This window comes from Macaca mulatta, chromosome 16 (assembly GCF_049350105.2).
Source record: "Macaca mulatta isolate MMU2019108-1 chromosome 16, T2T-MMU8v2.0, whole genome shotgun sequence".
Lineage (NCBI taxonomy): Eukaryota > Metazoa > Chordata > Mammalia > Primates > Cercopithecidae > Macaca > Macaca mulatta.
Genome location: NC_133421.1, coordinates 42,416,359 through 42,436,007, shown reverse-complemented (window position 1 = coordinate 42,436,007; position 19,649 = coordinate 42,416,359). Strand labels below are relative to the sequence as shown.

General features: G+C 42.8%; 1 protein-coding gene and 1 long non-coding RNA gene across 5 annotated transcripts in view; one reads left to right on the top strand and one right to left on the bottom strand.

Moving 5' to 3' along the window:
* On the bottom strand, nucleotides 1-2,314 carry LOC114673093 (uncharacterized). Its single transcript, XR_013406288.1, has 3 exons — nucleotides 2,175-2,314; nucleotides 678-795; nucleotides 1-543 (listed from the first exon to the last, which is right to left on the bottom strand). It is a non-coding gene; the product is annotated as an uncharacterized LOC114673093 (long non-coding RNA).
* MYO1D (myosin ID) overlaps nucleotides 1,944-19,649 on the top strand; it is a 379,527-nt gene continuing 361,821 nt past the window's right edge. For all 4 annotated transcript variants that reach the window (XM_015119046.3, XM_077970764.1, XM_077970767.1 and 1 more), the window contains exon 1: nucleotides 1,944-2,290. In XM_015119046.3, coding sequence (XP_014974532.1) covers nucleotides 2,196-2,290 — 95 coding nt within the window. In that variant the 5' untranslated portion in view covers nucleotides 1,944-2,195. The remainder of the gene's footprint in view (nucleotides 2,291-19,649) is intronic.

Sequence of the window (19,649 nt, the reverse complement as noted above, 5' to 3'; positions counted from 1 at the left end):
CTTATTCCAGAGCTTTTATTCCACGAATGAGGACACTGAGATCCAGACAGGTGGATCTCCTCCTTCTGAAGGACAGCTGCTAACGTAGTCAGATGCAGCCCAGCTCTGCTGGTGCCAGGGTTTGGGGTGGTTTTCTGATGTCAAAGGCAGTCCCTCAGGAGGTGACAAAGCCACTTTCCTTTCTCTTGGCAAGCGTGGGTGGCTGGCAGCTGAAGCAGGCCTTGGGCAAGGTCCTTCAGTCTGGTTTACTCATCTCAAACTCACGCAGAGTTGAAGCCCAGCCAGGTCCTTGGAGGCCTCTAGATTTCCTAGTAGATTTTGTAATAGAAGATGTCCTAACAGAAACACAGGACTGAATAAATGTAGATACCTTAGAAAGTCATTTATTTAAAAAAATAGCTGGGCATGGTATCATACACCTGTAGTCCTAGCTGCTCGGGAGGTTGAGGCTGGAGGATTGCTTGAGCCCAGGAGTTTGAGGTTGCAGTGAGCTGTGATTTCACCATTGCACTCCAGCCTGGGTGACAGAGGGATAATTTGTCTCTAGAAAAAGAAAAAAAAAAAAAAAAAAGAAAAGAAAGTCATTTGTAGTATATTTTCCTTGGGAAAACTCATTCTAAGTTCAAAAACAATTTTCCAAGCTCAACCAATGTGTCAATAAATTGGAGACTACTTACAACTCACTTCATTCCATTGAACCAATATGGATTTCATATTTATATATGCAAAGTAGTACAATAGCTATTTGGTGGATGCCCAAAGGATGGTCCCATGCTCAAGTCATCTGCAATAATCCTGGAGAGATGATACATAGATATATTAAAAACTTAATAATCATACAAGGTCATGTCTGATGACATGCTCGGATGAGTGGAAGAGAAAATGGGCCATTGGAGATTGGAGGTAGTCAGACGTGGTTGAACGCTGCGGCTCCTAAGTCAAATGACCTGCGTAAAACCGCAGCTGCTCCACTTCCTAGTCGTGTGGAAAGTTTGTTAAAAGTTCTCTAAGGCGCTGAGAACAACTCTGGGCATTTTTGGTGCCTCCAAAATGTTAGCCATTATTATTATCTTTCAGTCTGTGCTTGAACCACCACTTCAAAAATGGGCAGGGTGTGAGTAGAGAGGCGGGAGTGGGTTTTGGAGCAGGGTGACAGAATCATACTGAATTGTCCTCGCGAAAAGCTCCACGAACTACTTTTCTTTTTTATTTATTTATTTATTTATTTATTTTTTAAATTATTATTATACTTTAAGTTCTAGGGTACATGTGCATAACGTGCAGGTTTGTTACATATGTATACTTGTGCCATGTTGCTGTGCTGCACCCATCAACTCGTCAGCACCCATCGACTCCTCATTTACATCAGGTATAACTCCCAATGCAATCCCTTCCCCCTCCCCCCTCCCCATGATAGGCCCCGGTGTGTGATGTTCCCCTTCCCGAGTCCAAGTGATCTCATTGTTCAGTTCCCACCTATGAGTGAGAACATGCGGTGTTTGGTTTTCTGTTCTTGTGATAGTTTGCTAAGAATGATGGTTTCCAGCTGCATCCATGTCCCTACAAAGGACACAAACTCATCCTTTTTTATGGCTGCATAGTATTCCATGGTGTATATGTGCCACCTTTTCTAACTTTGTTGGCAGCTACCAAGTGTGCGCGGCAGGCGGCCATCCTCTTGGCCGCCTGAGATCCCAGCGTCTGTCCCCAGGGGGCGCTGCCGCCCAGCTGCCGCCGCCCGGCCCAGCGCGCGTCCCCGCCGCCCACCCGCGCGTGCGCGCCGCCCAGGTGAAGAGGCGGTGGCCAGGGCCGCGGCTGGGGCGGGCTCCTCAGTGGGCCAGGCGGGGCGGAGTCGGGAGGCCTGGGCGGGGCGGAGCCGGGGCGAGCCCCAGGCCGGAGGCGGGACCAGTCGCCGCCGTCTCTGTCTCGGTGTCCCGGCCCCTACAGCGCCCGGCAGCCGCGGCGGGAGGAGCGGAAACTGCCGGGTGCGTCCCGTACGGAGCCGCGCCGGCCAAGAAGGCGCCGAGGAGCAGCGGGGCGGCCTCCGTCCGGCCCGGACCCGCCGAGCGGCGTGCGCGCCCCCTCCCTGTAGCCTCGCGGCGAGGCCTCGCCCCGGCCCCTCCCGAGCACATCGCGGGCCCCCGGAGCGGCCCCGGCGGCCCGAGCGCGCCCACCTGAGTCCCCGCGCCGGCGCCATGGCGGAGCAGGAGAGCCTGGAGTTCGGCAAGGCGGACTTCGTGCTGATGGACACCGTCTCCATGCCCGAGTTCATGGCCAACCTCAGGCTCAGGTGAGGGCGGAGCGGCCGCGCGCAGGGGCGCGAGGCTGCGCTTTCCCGAGAGGGGGCGCCTCCGGGCGAGGCCGGATCCGGGGTGTCGGGGGGCGCCCAAGCTCCAGGGATGGAGGGGCGGCCGGGCTGCCGTGTCCGGGGATCTGCCGAGCTCCGCAGCTGCGCTTGCCCGAGAGCGGACGCCCCTGGGGTGCGGCCGCTTTGGGGTGCGGGGGGCGTGTCGAGCTCAAGGGCCGGGCTTCCCTGAGAGGGGAGCCCTGGGCGCTGTCCTGGGTTTGGGTGCAGGGGGTGTGCCGCGCGGAGGGCGCACTTCCCCGCGCCAGGTGAGGGATGTGGACGGGCCGGTGACCTCGTGGAAACTGAAGGGAAATAACTTGAGCGAGAGTTGCGGTGGCCCCGAAGGCCCTAGGAGGACTCAGGGTTATTTTAGAGAGAGGCTGGCGTCTCGTCCCGGCTTTACACTTGCTTCTTTTCTTTCTTTCTTCGCCACCCCCCCGCCCCGCCTTTTTTTTTTTTCTCCTGGCGTAGTTCCATCCTGTCATTCAGGATGCTATGGAGTGATCCCCGAGCTGTCTGTTCCGGGACACTGGCTATTTTTTTAGTTACTCTCTAAACGTAATTAGACACGTTTCCAGACATCGAAGAGACTGGTGTACTTGCCAGTGCCAAGATAAACTGTCTGAATTTGACAAGACGTTCATGGCTTTGGTTTTTTTCAAGGAGTTAGTGGATGGAGCCCTTGTGTTACTGACATCCTTGAGAACGTAGTCACAACTCATCGCCCCAAAATGGGCTTCCAAGATGTGAATTTGTTTTAGAAAGCCCTTTACATGGGATTATTTCACCCTTGATAGAGTAATATGTAAACAGTTTTAGTTTGACTTAAACGTTAAAGTAAGTGGAGTTTCAAAATAGCTGAGTTTTGGTGTGCGTGTATGTGTTTCCCTGCAAGCTTTGGCTCCATTTCTTCTAAGGTTTATAGCTAAACATCACTCCTTAAACTTATAAAATGGAAAATCATAATCTAGGCTTGGGTGCTTAACCCTACTTGCAGTTTTAACTACCTCTGTCAATCCAGTTGACAGGGGTCAATCAGATTTATTACATACCAGCATAATGATAGGATGTTACATTTCTGATCAAGTTTTGGATGCACAGCTTTTATAGAAATCACCTCAAATATTAATCAAAATGACATACTTCTACATCAGCTATAACCAATACCCATTATCATAGTGATTAAGAGTCTGATTGTTGAGATTAAAATTCTAGTTCTACTACATTTTTGCTGTGATTTTTGAGCAAGTTACTTAACCTCTCTGTGCCTCAGTCTTCTTGTCTGTAGGATTGGGTTTGTCCTGAGGGTTAAATGAATTATTAATAATATGTGTTTGTAACTTCAAAGATTAGTGCCTGGCAAATCCATATTAGCAAAACTGTTTTAAGTTTTCCCAAGTGCACGTAAAATAGATAAAGGGGTAAGTTACATAGCAATTTCATAGATTAAGGTTGTTTTAAATTAAGAGATTCTACTCCCCTGCCCCCAGGAAATAAGTTGTGTGCTTTGAGAAATGCCTTTATAATTTTGTCACTCTTGGCTTATAATCATTTCAGATTTTCAGACATTGGTACATTTATTATGTACATATTGTATACAAGACACTAGTAATAGTTGAATATGGAGCCATTCATTTTAACCTCCATCTGTCACCTGCAGCAAATACATGACCTCAGCCAGAGCTTTTGCAGAATTTTCAGAATTTGAAATTGAAGGCATAGAGTCTAACAGGGCTACATTAGTTTGTAGGACTACTCCTCTGCAATAGAATTGAAACTCATGTGGTTTTTTAAAAAGTAAATTGAGGGAAGGCACTTACAATTTCTGCTTTTTTTTTTTTCCTAAAGCATTAAGTCTCTTAAGTGTGAAGTTTGAATCTCAAGATAGATTACTAAGGTGAGGCTAACAACTCCTATGTGTAGAGAAGAGAATGCTGCAATTTTTTAATACTTATATTTTTTAGAGATGGGGTCTTGCTATGTTGACCAGACTGTTCTTGAATTTCTGGCCTCAAGCAATCCTCCCATCTTGGCCTCCCAAAGCACTAGGATTATAGGTGTGAGCCACAACGCCCAGCTGAATACTGCAATTTAATTCTACTGTGTGCAAGGTACTCTAGGAGATAAGCTAGGAGGATCCAAAGAACTACAAGATGTGCTCCTTACCTCTCAAAGGGGCGAATCTCAATGAAGACGTGGAGAAAGGTGGAATTTTCTAGGGGGTGATTTAAAGAATAGTTTAAGAAAACAACATCAGGAGGCTGAGACAGGAGGATTGTGTCAGTCCAGGAGTTCAAAGCTGCCATAAGCAGCTTTGATCACACCGCTGTACTCCAGCCTGTATAATAGAGCATGACCCTGTCTCTTAGAAGAAAAAGGAGAGAGAGAGAGAGAGAGGGAGAGAGAGAGAGAGAGAGAGAGAGAGAGAGAGAGAGAGAGAGAGAGAGAGAGAGAAAGGAAGGAAGGAAAGAAAAGAAAAGAGAAAGAAAGGAAAAGAAAGAGAAGATAAAAGCCTTATAAAGCTTAGGTGATTATTTGTCAAGTGATTATATAAATTGTTCTGTAAGTTCAGAAGAGAGAGAGATGCCTTAGATTGACTCCAAAACACCTTATAAAGGAAGAGAGGAGTTGAGCTGAGTTCCAAAGGGTGGGTAAGATTTGTAAAGCTAGACACGTGGCTGGAGAGCATTCCAGGTGGTTTAAGCAGCATGAGCAGGGGTTGGCGGCATGAAAGCTGACTCTGGGTGACAGTGAATAAGCTAAGTTGTTTGGAAGGGAAGGGGTTGGTGTTATGGAGATGTGGGAGGAATCACCAGCTCTCCACATGGCCAGTGGCTAAGGCCCAGGTTTTTAGGTCTACCTTTATACCCAGTCTCCACATCATTCAAGATCCTGGGTGTACAGATGTATATGTATTTGTACATATCTCATCTGTGTGTCCTTGATGACTCTGAGAATTGGCTGTGGTTCTCATCATACAGATCAGTGATTATTCGTGACTTACTTATAAATTAAAGTAGTTGGTTCACTGTAGTCATAAACACAGTGCCAGCAAAGGGTAGCACCCTTACCCTCCTCTCAAACTATAAATTCTGGCCCAGACAGAAAGCCGTCCTCTCTTTCCTTTCACTTTGCAGAAGGTGACCAGAAACCCACCACTGCATAATCCAGATGCTATTCTGTGATGCTGAAGTGTTTTTGTCTCCTGGAATATTGGTGGTTGGGCACATGTCTGGTTGTACATAGCTGAAATTGAACGTGTTTGGTCCATTGGTGGATATGGGTATGTGAGTGAAATTCCTATGTGTGCTTATACCTCATGACTCCTGCCCTCCCAAGCTGCAGTTCCTGCTCTTACTCCCCAGTCTGGAATGTCCTGTCCTCCCTTCCCACCTGGCTCTTCTGCAAGGCCTGTTTCCTTCCTTTAAGGCGTGTAATAGTCAAGCACTCAAGGCTGCAGGTGCTTCATGGGTCTGTGTTTTCTCAATAGCAGCACCTAGCGCAATGCTGGGTACAGAGTACCTTCCTTTGTGGCAACTTTTTTTTGAAGAGGGAAAAAAAAGTTACTTTTTTTTTTTTAAGCTTACGTGGCATTGTCCTTTTAGAATTATCTTCTTCTTTTGCTATTAATCTGGCCTTCTTTTTCCCTCTTGGAGCTAAAGCTTGATTTTTAGACAACTGCCACAATTGACGGAATTTTCTCCTACCATTTTTACTTTAAAAAATTGACCTAGATATGTGTCTGGATGGGGCAAGAGTAAAAGAGAGATGTGGATTAGTGCGAGTTAGGATATCTGAGAAGGAGCTTCAACTTATATTTCTTGCTTTATAACAAAACCTGCTTGTATTGTGAGGGCTCCTTCTTTCCCTCCCAGAAGTCTCTTGTTGGGGGATATTTCTTTTGCCTTTTTGGTGGAGGTGGTGGTGGTAAGTTCCTCATTCCAGTTTCCAAGGATCTCTGCCCAGGAGTAAGACTCCTGTATGAGTCCTGCCTGCTTCCATGGTCAGGAGCAGCTCCTGCCAGCAACCCTGATGACCAGTTGAAGCCCAAACCACAGCATCCCTGTCCTACCATGTTCTGCTTTCTCTGTAGCCACTTCCTTTTTAGATGTGGAGCTCGTTGGTTCCTTTTCTCCTTGCTTGGACCATTCCTATACATGAGTTCTTCCAGCATTAACATCAGCTTTGCATCCTCCCTCTGAAAGTCCTGCCAGGGCAAGCTGCTTGCATCTTCTCAGTGTGCTCCTTACTCTGCACACTCCTCACTCTCAGTTAGCCATGTGCATGAAAGGAAGAATACAGGCTACTTGCTCAGCAGTGGACTTGAGCCGTGGACGGTGTCCTTGACAGAAATGCTTTCCATTTTATAGGACAATGAAATATACGTTAGGCTTCCAGAGGTCCAGTTTCTTAACTTGCTTTGTTATTGGTTCCTGTTTTGAGAATAAAGCATCTATTCAGCCTTATATCTTGGCTTCTCAGAAAGTTAATTTTTCCTCCTCTCTTTTCTTAATGGGTTTTGTCTTCCATAAAAGGAATCATTTGAAGCACTGTGCGTGCCAAAGCTCCATGCAACTCCTCATTTTTAACCTAACACAGCATGTATTTTGTACCTTTGCTTAGGCCTGTGATTTTCAGCCTTGTCACTAGTGACATTTTAGACTTTTGTAGGGGCTGTCCTGTGTGTTGTAGGATGTTTAGCAGCATCTCTGGCCTCTATTCACCAGATGTCAACAACTCCACTCCTCTTTCGTTTATGACAACCAAAAATGTCTCTAGACATTGACACAAGTCCTTGGAGGAGGGGTTGTGTGTGGGTGGGTGTGTTTGTGCTCACACACATGCAATATTGTCCCTAGCTGCGAGCCACTGACCCTTACTGTTTTCACCCCCTGGAATGTCCTCCTTTCATCATCTCTGCCCTCATTCTCTGCCTGCCATACTCTTACTCATCCTTCAAGACCGGATGTGAGAAATCTTTCCCAATCCCCCAAAACAGGTCAATGTCACGTTCTCATGTGCTCTCAGGATACGTGGACGTTTATTCGTAATGGAGAATTTATCATATTCATAGGTTGCTTCCTCATCAACCTATGGAATCATAATGCTTGGGGGCAATCACCTTTAAGAAAAACAATGTAAATCATGAGTGCAGAATTAGATGCAAGGCTTTGGAAGGGGAAGGTGCAAGTGAGTGACTGTGAAGCAAACCTACCTTTAATGCTTTTGTGTTTTCTGTGATGCTACAGAATTTGCCCTCCCCCATGTTTAATACATCTTAAAATGAATTAACTGAGTACTCAAATGTTGGCTCATTGTTCTTCAACCAGTGGAATTCTTTCTTTCTTTTTTTTTTTTCTTTCGCATACAATCTTCTCAAAATATTGTACTTTAATAGAACTTAACTGTGTTTTGGGGCAGTGAGTTATAGATTAGAAGAAAGACAGGAAACAGACACACACACACTCACCACACCACCCCTGTATTCTTTCTCTGTGGCTGTTTGGTCGTTTGGAAAATTTGGTGGGACAAAGGGTTTCTCTTGCTTGCCAGGGGAAAAAAAAACCATAGATACCCTGGGTGGTCTTCAAGTAAATGTAAACCTGCCATTGGTTCAGGCCTCTAGTTAGAAATAGCTCTAGTTAGATTTATAGGAGAGGTGAATGGCACACTAAATCTTTTTGGCTTCCATGTGAAATTCTTTGGCAACCTCTTTTGAAGGCCTTTGGAAAAGGACAGTTTGCTCTCTGCCTGTTTTGTACATTGGCTTCATATTGGGACAAAAATGGGAATTTGGGTTTTGGAGCTGCCATTTGGAGTGAATCACCCTGCCGCCTGGTTTCCTTTCCTACTTTGTGACAGAGTTCCGAGACTATTTTTATTCAGGGTCATTTCTTGACCCTGGAGACTTCTGCTGAATTTAGTTCCCAAATAGAGCCAGATGTGGGTGGAATCAAGCACTTAGAAGTTGCTACTGGTTCATTTCCTTGCAGGTTCTGATGGGATCTTCTTTTGTTTTTCTTTTTTTTTTAGACAAGGTCTCACTCTGTCACCCAGGCTGGAGTGCGATGGCACAATTATGGTTCACTGCAGCCTTGACTTCCCCAGCTCAAGCAACCCTCCTGCTTCAGCCTTCTGAGTAGCTGGGACACACACCACCAAGCCTAGCTCATCTTTTTTTTTTTTTTTTTGTATTTGAGAACTACTTTTACATTAAAGAGATACACTTTGGCTTTTTGCTTAACTTTGAGACAAAAATGTTGAATCTGACATAGGTAGAAATGTGTTTACTTAGTGATCTCCGTGTTAGCTCTATGTGGAGAGCTGTTCGTTGACATTCTCACCTAAGTCTGAGTCAGCTAAGCAAAATGGACACTATCTCTAGGAGAGGTCCCATTTAAAGAGAATTCTTTAATACCCATTTGTGGTGCTGCCACTGGAACTGGTTTGGGTCATTGTATTATTGCCCAGCCACTGCCAAGTCGGGGAACTTTACCGTCAGCAGTGGCTCCAGCTCCACTGGGTTGATTACCTGTTCATGAGCCTCACCGACATGGCCTATAAAAACGCCAACTATATTCATCAATGGGGTCAGAGGGAAACAGCATTTTAAAATATGCATTGTATGTCTCTCCTTTATCATTTATTAGATGCCTTGATTTAGATGACGGTTTTATTTCCTGTAAGAAGCAGGTTTCTTTCAGTTCAACTACAATGTAATTACTGGCTAGATCTCTCTTCTGAGACAGGGCCTCCCTATGTTGCCCAGGCTAGGGTGCAGTGGTGCGATCTTGGCTCACTGCAACCTCTGCCTCCCGGGTTCAAGCGATTCTCATGCCTCAGCCTCCCTAATGACTGGTATTACAGGCACGTAGTACCACTCCCAGCTAATTTTTTGTGTGTGTTTTTAGTAGAGATGGGGTTTCGCTCTGTTGGTCAGGCTGGTCTCAAACTCCTGAGCTCAAGTGATCCACCTGCCTCGGCCTTCCAAAGTTCTGAGATTAGAGGCATGAGCCACTGCACCCGGTCAAGATCTCTTGAATAGAACAATGTTTTCCAAACTTTAGTTTTGAGCATTTATGGGAAAAAGAGAAGCAAAAGTATGCTTCCAATAGGGAGTCACAGAAAGAGCACAGGCTCTGAGACTAAGTGACCAAGTTCAAATCTCAGCTTCACTTTTATTCCTGTTAGCATGGGCTTCCCTAAGCCTCATTTCCTTATATGTAAAATGATCACCTTTCAGGGTTATTGAGATGAAATCACATGTGCAGCAAGTGCCTTGTATAGAATTCTCACTCAGCTAATGCTGACTCTCCCTGAATCCTTCCCAAATGGCCTCACCTCCCTACCCTGACCCCATAACTGCTAGAGAACTAGATATTTTCATGTCTTCCGTGTCATTTCTTCCTCCCTCATTAAGACAAATTTGTTTGTTTTGATTTTGTTTGCGGGGGGCAAGGATGAAACTTTGCAATGGCGCAAACTAGGGAATTCACATTACCTAGCAGAGAGTGCAAGAACACCGGAAATAGACAAATCTGGACCTTAATCTTGTCTTTGTTCATCTGCTACCACCTGTGTGACCTTGGACAAGTGACTTAGCTTTTTTGAGCCTCAGTTTTTTCATCTATAAAGATGATGTGTTCTTGTGAAATTATAGCACATTTAAAACATGTGTCAAATACCTATGGTGGTGGCTGAAGCATAGTAGATACTCAGTAGGTGCCCCCTGTCTCTGCTCCATTCCCTGGTCCAGCCCTGTGCACCAAAAATGCCCTTGCTATTCCCAATTCGCTCTGTAACTACCACCCTATGCATTCTCATAATCACGTTCCCTCCAGGTATCACTATTTAATTTCTGGAAAATGTTTTAAACTCTTTGGAAAATGAAATCTATTCATATTTAAGAGATTTCTAAACTATTTTATTCTGCATGTCACTGTTCTCAGCCTTCACGAAGGTTTGTAACATTTAGGCACTATTGCCAGGTAACAGACTTTAAGTCTAGAGTTGTTTTTTTTTTTTAATCTGTAACTAATTTCTTCATTCATCTCTAGACCCTATATATGTTATTTTTGTGTTATTATTTGTGTTATTATATGTGTTTCATATAATCTCCTGGTATTAAAGCTAGCAACTACTTGAATTCTTTTTTTTTTTTTTTTTTGAGATGGAGTCTTGCTCTGTCACCCAGGCTGGAGTGCAGTGGTGCGATCTTGGCTCACTGCAACCTCCATCTCCTGGGTTCAAGCAATTCTCCTACCTCAGCCTCCCAAGTAGCTGGGATTACAGGCACCTGCCACCTATGCCCAGCTGATTTTTGCATTTTTAGTAGAGACAGGATTTCACCACGTTGGCCAGGCTGGTCTCCAAATTCTGACCTCAGGTGATCCGCCCGCCTTATCCTCCCAAAGTGTTGGGATTACAGGCATGAGTCACCGTGCCTGGCCAACTACTTGAATTCTTAAAGTGTGCTTGGTGCCGGGTTGGGTACTTTGGTGGGGGTTACTTTTAATAAAGTTACTCTTTGAGAGATAATTTAATTGGGAGTAAGAGATACATTAATAAATGGATCAATATAAAGTGAAATATGATTGAGCTCAAATGAATAGCGCAGACAAGTCTTTTTTTTTTTTTTTTTTTTTTTGAGACAGTCTCACACTGTCACCTGGGCTGGAGTGCAGTGGCACAATCTCAGCTTACTGCAACCTCTGCCTCCTGCGTTCAAGCAATTCTCCTGCCTCAGCCTCCCGAGTAGCTGGGATTACAGGCACCCACCACCACAGTCAGCTAATTTTTGTATTTTTAATAGAGATGGGGTTTCACCATGTTGGCCAGGCTGGTCTCAAACACCTGACCTCATGATTCACCCGTCAGCCTCCCAAGACAATCCATTCTTTTAAGGGCTTCCTACAGAGAAGGAATCATATCACATTTTTAGAAAAGAGAACTGATGACAATATAATTAAGAGCTGTATGTATGTACTATATTAGGAGGGAATTCGGGAAAAGAAAAAATGGCATTGGGAGTAGGTAAAAAATGCCCTATGGAAGAGGTAGAATGTCAGCAGACCCTTGTTGAAGTATTTGGAAACAGCCCTTTCTCCCCCTGCCCTATGGCCTGAGCCATCCTGGCCTTCTTTTCTTCTCTCTCCACTCACTTTAAGCATGCGTGGGCTGGCTGTGCTGCTAGCCAGCCTCCATTGCTCAAAAATATTTTCCCCCACATTGTCTGCACTTCTTTCATTCTTGTCTTATGCTGCCCCAAATTCTCCCAACTAGAGATTGAGTTAGGTTGATAAGAATCCTCTTAGAAAGTCAAATACTTCTAATGCAGCACAAGTACATTAGTGTAAATCTGCTCAGTCTGGTTAATTTCTTTCTCATGCCTCAGTGGCATCAGTTAGAATAAGGAATAGAGAATTTCATTTTTGAGAAATAATTTTACAGTATGTTACTGTTCAGGGATATGGCAGACCTGGGATAGAGAACTGAACCCTTGTGGGAAGGGATGAGCAGCATATAGTATAAGGTTAGTTCATTCTTGGGGAGGCAGGTCCTGATGACAGCGAGGGGAGGGTACCTGATGAAAACTTCGCTCAATTAAAAATTGTGTCTGTGGTTTATCTTTGGATCTAGAAGAGGAAGAGAAGTTATTTTTTCTTTTATTTTATGCTCAATTACAGAACTTACAAGACTCAGCACTCAGTGTGTGTGGTGAATACTGTGGCCTTAACATTTGGGTTAAGGGGACATTAGTGAGGAGCCAGGTGCAATGACCCACACCTGTGGTCCCAGCTACTGGGGAGGCTGAGGCAGGAGGATTGCTCAAGCCCATGGATTTGACACTATGATCACACCTGTGAATAGCCACTGCACTCCAGCCTGGGCAATATAGTGATACTTTGTCTGTAAAAACATAAAAATAAAAAGAGAGACACTAGTGAGCCAGACTATGACTCTAATCATGGCTTTCAGCATTTCTTATTGAAATAGAATGGTCTGCTTTTGGAAAGCAGATCATTTTTTAAGAGAAGGGTTCCAGTAAGTGACTTCAGTTGATGGAGAAGGGAATCGAGAACATCTGCTAGTTCCTCTTGGTATTTTGTCCACCTTCCAGGCTCCTCATTGTCCTAGCCTTGTTCCTGAAGATATCCCAGTTTGTATTCCAGGCACAGCTGCTCACATAGGACTAGTTACAGTTATCCCAGAATGGGATTGCCTTTATTTTCCTACATTTCTGCTCCTTGATACACAATATAGAAATGGATTTCACTTTAATGAGTTTAAAGCATTAACTCTAGTAAAGCCATTTTGCTTTAATAAAAATATTGTTTACTCCTGAACACAGATTTTTCAGAAAGAGCCACAGGCCAGTTCAGGGTTCTAAAAGAACCTCCAGGAATAGATGGATAAACACACTGGGGAACAAACACAGCTTTCCTTTTATTCCTCCTCTCCTCATGTCTCTCACAGTTATATTGTTAAGTCTTGGGAAAAAACCCATTACCACTTACTGTATATTCACAAGGTTCACATATGCAGTAGAAGCAAATGAATTTATCAAAAAAAAAAAAATGGCTTCATCTAAAACAATGAAGCAAACAAATTTCGCCTCTGACCACAAAGTCGTCTTTGAGTAACTTGTACAATAGAGGACCATCTGTAGCGACGTCGGGTGATCCCAAATGGTTCTAGCTCAGACTGTTGCTTGGAGTCCAATATAAAGTCAAGATAAATTTTATAGTCAATTAAAAAAAAGTCAAACCCCATGGAAAAAAACCCAACAACGTATTTGTTTCGGATAAACCCCATCATTAGTCATATTTCAGCTTTGGGTTTTACAGATATTTAGGTCATTTTAAGTTTATTATAAGAATAGTCCTTGATATTGAGGTTGAGTTAACCTGATTCTACCATCTTATCCCATGTTCCTTCTGATTAAGACAAAAACCTATAAATGACTCAAAAAATCTCTAGAATAGTTTAAATGTCAGTGAGTACAACTATTTTTTTTTGTATTGCATTCAACCTTTCCTATCAGTTTATATTTATGTCCTACCTCTACACTCAAAGTTCTAAGGGCAAGACAAAGTCTTATCTCCCAAGGCTTATTCTGAGGCCTTAAGGACAAAATATTTTCACCTCTATCACAGAATAAACAAATAAATGCATAGTACTTCTGCATCTTTGATTCTTGGCTGAACTATGCATTTACTATATTTTATGTATGCTTTTTAATGTATTCTATTTTATGTGTTTATATAATCTGATTTTTCTGTAGTAACTTCAGTTTTTGGTAATACAGGAAAAATGAAATTACAGTTACTCTTGGAAAAAACCACTAAAATAGATTTTGGGCTTTTGTGAAATGGTAGACGTTTCTCTCCTTTTTTTTTTTTTTTCTTCCTCATTTGTAGAACTCAGACATGTGAAGCTTGACATGATACAACAAAGCAGGAAACATTAGTGGCACTGTAATCTTGAGCAGTCTCGTGTTGTTGCTTGCCTTAGTCAGTTAACTACATTTTACCATACTACCAAACTTTTCACAACATTGTGATGCCTTTATATAGCTTTGTGTTATTAGTTGAGTGTTTCTAAGGGACATGCTTTTACACAGCAAATCCAGGGACTAAGCTTGTTTAGATTGGTGCTTTTAAAAAAAAATCTGTATTCTGTGGTGTCCTGGGTCATGGAGGTGCCTGAGGAGCAGTCTTGGATTACAGGTAGAGGTGGAGTAGGGCTTCAGGCCCTGGCACTCTGGTGCTTTTAACAGAGCAGCTCTGCTCCTGCACAGTGGGGTTCCAAGGAATATGTCATTTGGGAAAAAATGCTATCACATTGGAAAAACAGCTTGCAAACAACTGTTTTAGATGATTTTTTTTCCAGAAGGCTTTTATCCTTGGAAACACCAAAAAAAAAAAAAAAAAAAAAAAAAGGAAGAAAGAAATGCTTGTAACCAAAATTACTTTAAAAGTGGCAATGTGGTATAAAATAATGAGCAAAGGAAATATTTCAGTTATTCAAAGTTAGACATCACTATGGCTACTTTCTGCGGTACAACTTTAAAAATCTACCTCAGTTCTCTGAGCCTTTAATGGCCCAGTCGTCTTCAAATGAGACTGATACCTACACTACAAGGTTATTACATCAAATGAGATAATAGCTGGGTTGTTTATTGTTCTTTACACATAGAGGGCACTCAGATGTTCGTGCCTTCTCATTTTTGCTTCCTTAAGCAGAATATAAAGAATGTGATTTAATTCTTTTTCTTAATGACTTAGATAATCATGACTGTAGTTATAAAAAGTTGTTTTCATGTCTTTGGTATTTATTGTCATATTTGTAATGTTTTGTTCCACACTAAGTTGATCTAAATTAACTTTTAAAAATACATGGTTCAGTTTCTGTCGTTGCTTTCTGTGTGCCTCTCCGTGAATTCCCTTCCCCCTCTTAATTTACAAAGGTAATCTGCTCTGAGTTTTGGCTGTCAGCGGAGCTCATTAGAAGGGTGTATAAAAAAGGAGTTAATATGTTCTAATGAAGACTGAGGGGTTATCTTGGCTGTATCAGTTGTAGGGCAAGAGTTTTAAGACGTCTGTTTTTTATCTTCTCTGCTGAGAGGTATTTTTTATTGCTTTGCTGTGTTTGGCTGGAAAGGCAAGTAGGCCAAGCTGAGTCCTAAGTAGGTAAGGTGCTACTCTAAAACATATTACTGCCCTTGGTATTTGAATTATTTGTGTGGTTGAACAAACCAAACATGATGAGTGGATTTTTCCACACTGTGTGCAATTTATGACTGCTTGTTGACTTGTGGTAGGCAGCTGCTATTGGCAGAATCTGTTACTGTTTGCATCTCTACCTCTCAGGTTCCTATTTTATCTGAAACGCTTACTGGAAAGAAACCTCTTCTCCAACTTCTTGATTTATCCTAGACTGGGGTTCCCAAATCCAGCCTTGTGTCACGATCACCCAGCTTTTAAAACACGCAGATTCCCTGGACTCCATCTCCTGGAGATGGTGATGTATTAAGCCTCCGTAGTGCCCAGGTGAGTCTCATATGCAGCCAGGCTCGGAGCCCCTGTCCTTGGCTAATGTTTTTTGCTCCACAGTTGTGTTCTGTTAAAACTGCTATGACTGTAATGTGAGCTGACTGACATATTAACAAATGTGTTACAACTTATCCAGATAATCAGTGTTCTCAGTTCTGTTTTGATTATTAAATCAATTTAATCATTTGATAATCACACTTTATTCCTTATCCTTATAACGAGTTTTCCATTTTTTCACCTGATGGTTATGGTTGTCCACTTTTAGCATACTATGTATGTATTTTCTGTCCTCAGATTCTCCATACAAAAATATATAATCCCACCCTCCTTGTTAATACCTTGATTTATTTCCCGTACAATCTTTTCTAGACATATAAAAATGTACATATTCAAAAATTTGGTATCTTCCTGCTTATACAACATATAGCTTTGTAAACTGTTTTTTCACACAGCATAGTATCTTAAATGTTTTTCCATGCCATTAAGATGCCTTTGAAAGTATGATGGCAACCACGTTGTCTTTATTCTTTTCTGGATATGCAGGAGCAACCCAGACAGACATGGTTCTTGTTCTCATGGAGCTGATAAACCAGCAAGGGGAACATACTAAACCAGTAAACAAACAAAAGGATAACTACAAGTAGTAATAAGTGCTATGAAGAGAAAGAGCAGAGTTCCCATAGGGGAAATGGAAGTGACGTGTCCAAGTTCGTGGATGTGTCACAGGGAGGGCACTTTATGGGGAAGATAGCTTTAAGCAAGATCAGAAGGCTGCAGAATGTGTGAGTGTTGGGGGAGAGGTTAGGGGCAGGGGAACACTCAGGGAAGAGAGAGAGAGAAGACAAAGAGACATACTTTTATTGATTATTTATTTATTGAGACAAGGTCTGACTCTGTTGCCCAGGCTGGAGTGCAGTGGCACAATCTCAGCTCACTGCAACCTCCACCTCCTGGGCTCAAGCTAGTCTCCTACCTCAGCCTCCCAAGTAGCTGGGACTACAGGCATGTACCACCATGCCCAGCTAATTTTTGTATTTTTTGTAGAGACGGGGTTTCACGATGTTGCCCAGGCTGGTCTCAAACTTATGAGCTCAAGTGATCCACACCTGCCTTGGCCTCCCAGTGTTGGAGTTACAGGTGTGAGCCATGGCATCTGGCCGAGACATATTTTTAGATAGACTCAATCAGTTTCTGAAACTGAAAGGCATCCAGTGAGGCTGGAGTCTTTGGGCCGAGTAAGGCAGGCAAAGTAGGGGCAGGTGAAGATGGAGCACTCATCAGGGACCACACTTTGCCGAAGGGGCTTGGGACATAAAATCCCAAGATTCAAAACTTAAGTATGTTGGGGAGCAATTGAAGGGCTTTACATCATGGTGACAGCACATTTATAACTATCTGGGCTTTCTTTCATTTAGCTCCTATAATCCCTCTGGTCTGGGAGATGGCTGAATGTTTATTTTTTGTCACATTCGTGAATTGGGTGCAGATTTGGCAATTGCTTTCTACACATTTCCTCTACTAAGAGTAAACACAAATACAGCCCAGACTTGATCTCTATAGTGTAATAGAGTTGTTTCTTGGAGTGAGTAGCCCAAGGGCAGTGTTTTGTTGATTTGAAATAAGTAAATCTTGATAATGACTAATGGGCTACCACTGATTTGGGGGGATTTACTTTTCTTGATTTTATGCTTCAAGCCAGAGAGAAATTCTGAGCCATGAATTCTCTGATGAAGTCTCTTGAGTCATAGAATTTTAATGCCAGAAGGGAATCTTGAGGTTCCTCACTGTTGTATAGATGCATGAAGTTAGAAACATAGAAAGTCAGGACTTTTTACTAGTCTAGTGGCACATTTACTATGGGGGCAAAAGTCTCCTGTCTCCTAGCTTTGTGTTTATTATTCTGTTTTTGCCCTATTCCTGGCTCTGTTGCTTTGCAGTCAAGTAACAACTCTTCAGTTTCCTTTATTATTCTCACTTAAAAGACCTGAACAAGTTGAAACAATGGAAAAGCTAACAATGTAAATAATAAGTAAACCTCTAGTTCTCTGTTGAAGGGCAACACTTTAACAATACAAATATAAAATAACATTGTTGTAGGTGTGAGAAAGGTGGACGTCTTAGTAGTCTATGTTATGTGTCACCATTGACCTGGGCTGTGTCAGAGGAAATACAGGGACTTGGAAGTTCCCTAGCTTATCACACCTCTCCTGGAGGGTTGTGTGGTTGCTGGCTTCACTCTGTATCAGTCAGAATGCTGTTGGGGGCAGCTAAAAAGAAAACCGGACCAAACTGGCTTAAACAGAAAAGAAACATGTTATCTCACACAACAAGAAACATGTTATCTCACACAACTGGCCAGTCCCTAAGAACTCTGCCTCCACTTGTCTGTGATCCTTTGGTCCTGCCCTTCTTGTTGTGCTGGTTTCATCCTCAGCTGGTGGAAGGTCGTTGCAACAGTTCTGTGCATCTCACCCAGGCACAGTAATGTCCTGAGGAAGGAGAGTGAGCTGTGTGCTTGTGTTGTGCTCCTTGCTTAGGAAGGCCCCCAGAAGACTTCCTTACATGTCTCATTAGTTAGCATTTGGTCACATGCCCATTATTAAACCTGTCACTGGTAAGAGGAATGTGGTTATCATGATTGAATAGTCAGGCGCTGATGGTAGATTTCACATTTCCTGCAGCATATAGCTCTATGGAAGGGAGTGGATACCTGAACAAAATCAGGCTTCTTTAGGAAAGAAGGAATTTTAGGGGCAGGATAGGATAGTGGATAGGCAACCAAAAGTGTTTCCTCTACAGTTTTACAAGCTATGTAGACAGAATAGGATTTATTCAGAAAAGAATGCTCAATATGATGAGGGTACTTGAAAATACGTCATTTAAGGAATGACTGAAGGAACAAGACAAGATGTGAACACCAACCTCAAATACTTGCATATGAATTGATTATGTTTATTATGGGAGACCCCAAAAGACAGAATTCATGCCAGTGGGTAAAAGTGAAGAGATGTAGATTTATCTTTCTGCTCCTTTTCTTCCTCCTCTTCTCTTCCTCCTGAAGAATTTGGTCCTAAAGCCATTGGGTTGGGGCACAGCATGGTAGGCATCCATCCCAGGGGAGGGGGAGCCACAGGGGCCCAGATTAGAGTTTGGAGCCAAGTTGAGTAAAGAGGGGGCCAATGCATGAGGACCTGAGTATGGAGAAAGAGCATCCGTGCTGGCATGGTCTTGGTGACAGCAGTGGGAGATAAGTGATAAACAGGGAGATTGACAAATAAGTAAATATGTTAAGGATAATGGAGTCAGGTTTCTCATGGTCATAAAAGAGAGCTCCAAATATGGAAAGGGGATAAGTACAATCAACCTTTTGTAGCTAGATTGGAATCAGAAGTTTTCAATATACAGCTAGACAGAGGAGTAAATATAAATGTGAATGTGTATCCATGTATATCCATACATCATATATTCCCAATCTCTGTCCATTGTGAGGACCTGGGAGCAGTGATACCTTAATATAATAGCAATGGTTACACCTAGTACCATCCTCCACTGAAAGAAATCAGGGCTCTGTGGAGAAATGGATAATTCCAGGGTTGTGGCAGAGTAAATATTAATACAAGGTGAGCCGGGGGGATCTTGTATCAGAAATCTAGGAAATCCTCAAAGAATGATGAAAAATGTAAAACAGATTCAGAAAGTAGCTTAAGTGAGTACCCACTAGCTAAATCTGGGTCAGTTTAATCATCAAAGTGAAATCGGAAACCATGAGTCCATACTTAACATGAAGTAATAAATAACTTTTGAAGTTTGATGAGGAATGGGATATTTACTTAGTATCTCCCTACAAAATGTTCAATTAATAAATATCAAAGAAAAAAAGATTATTGTTACAGTGGAGAAGCCTGACAGATGCTACCTTAATGAAGTGATCAAAATGAACAATATCAGAAACGGGACAGATCAGAATCATGTACCATGTGATCAGGTGCAATGAGAAAAACACAGCATTACTTCCTCTGTGACATTCCTGCTAAAGATGCATAACCTGAATCTAATCAGAGGAAACATCTAGCAAGCTCAAATTGAAGGCCAGTCTTTAAGTAGCCTGTAACCTTCAAAAATGTTAAATTCCAAGAAAGACTGAGGAAGTATTCTAGAAGCAATAAGAATAACAAGACATAACAACTAAAGGTGAAGCATGATGTTGAACTGTATCCTTTTGCTATAAGGGACATTTATTGGGGCAT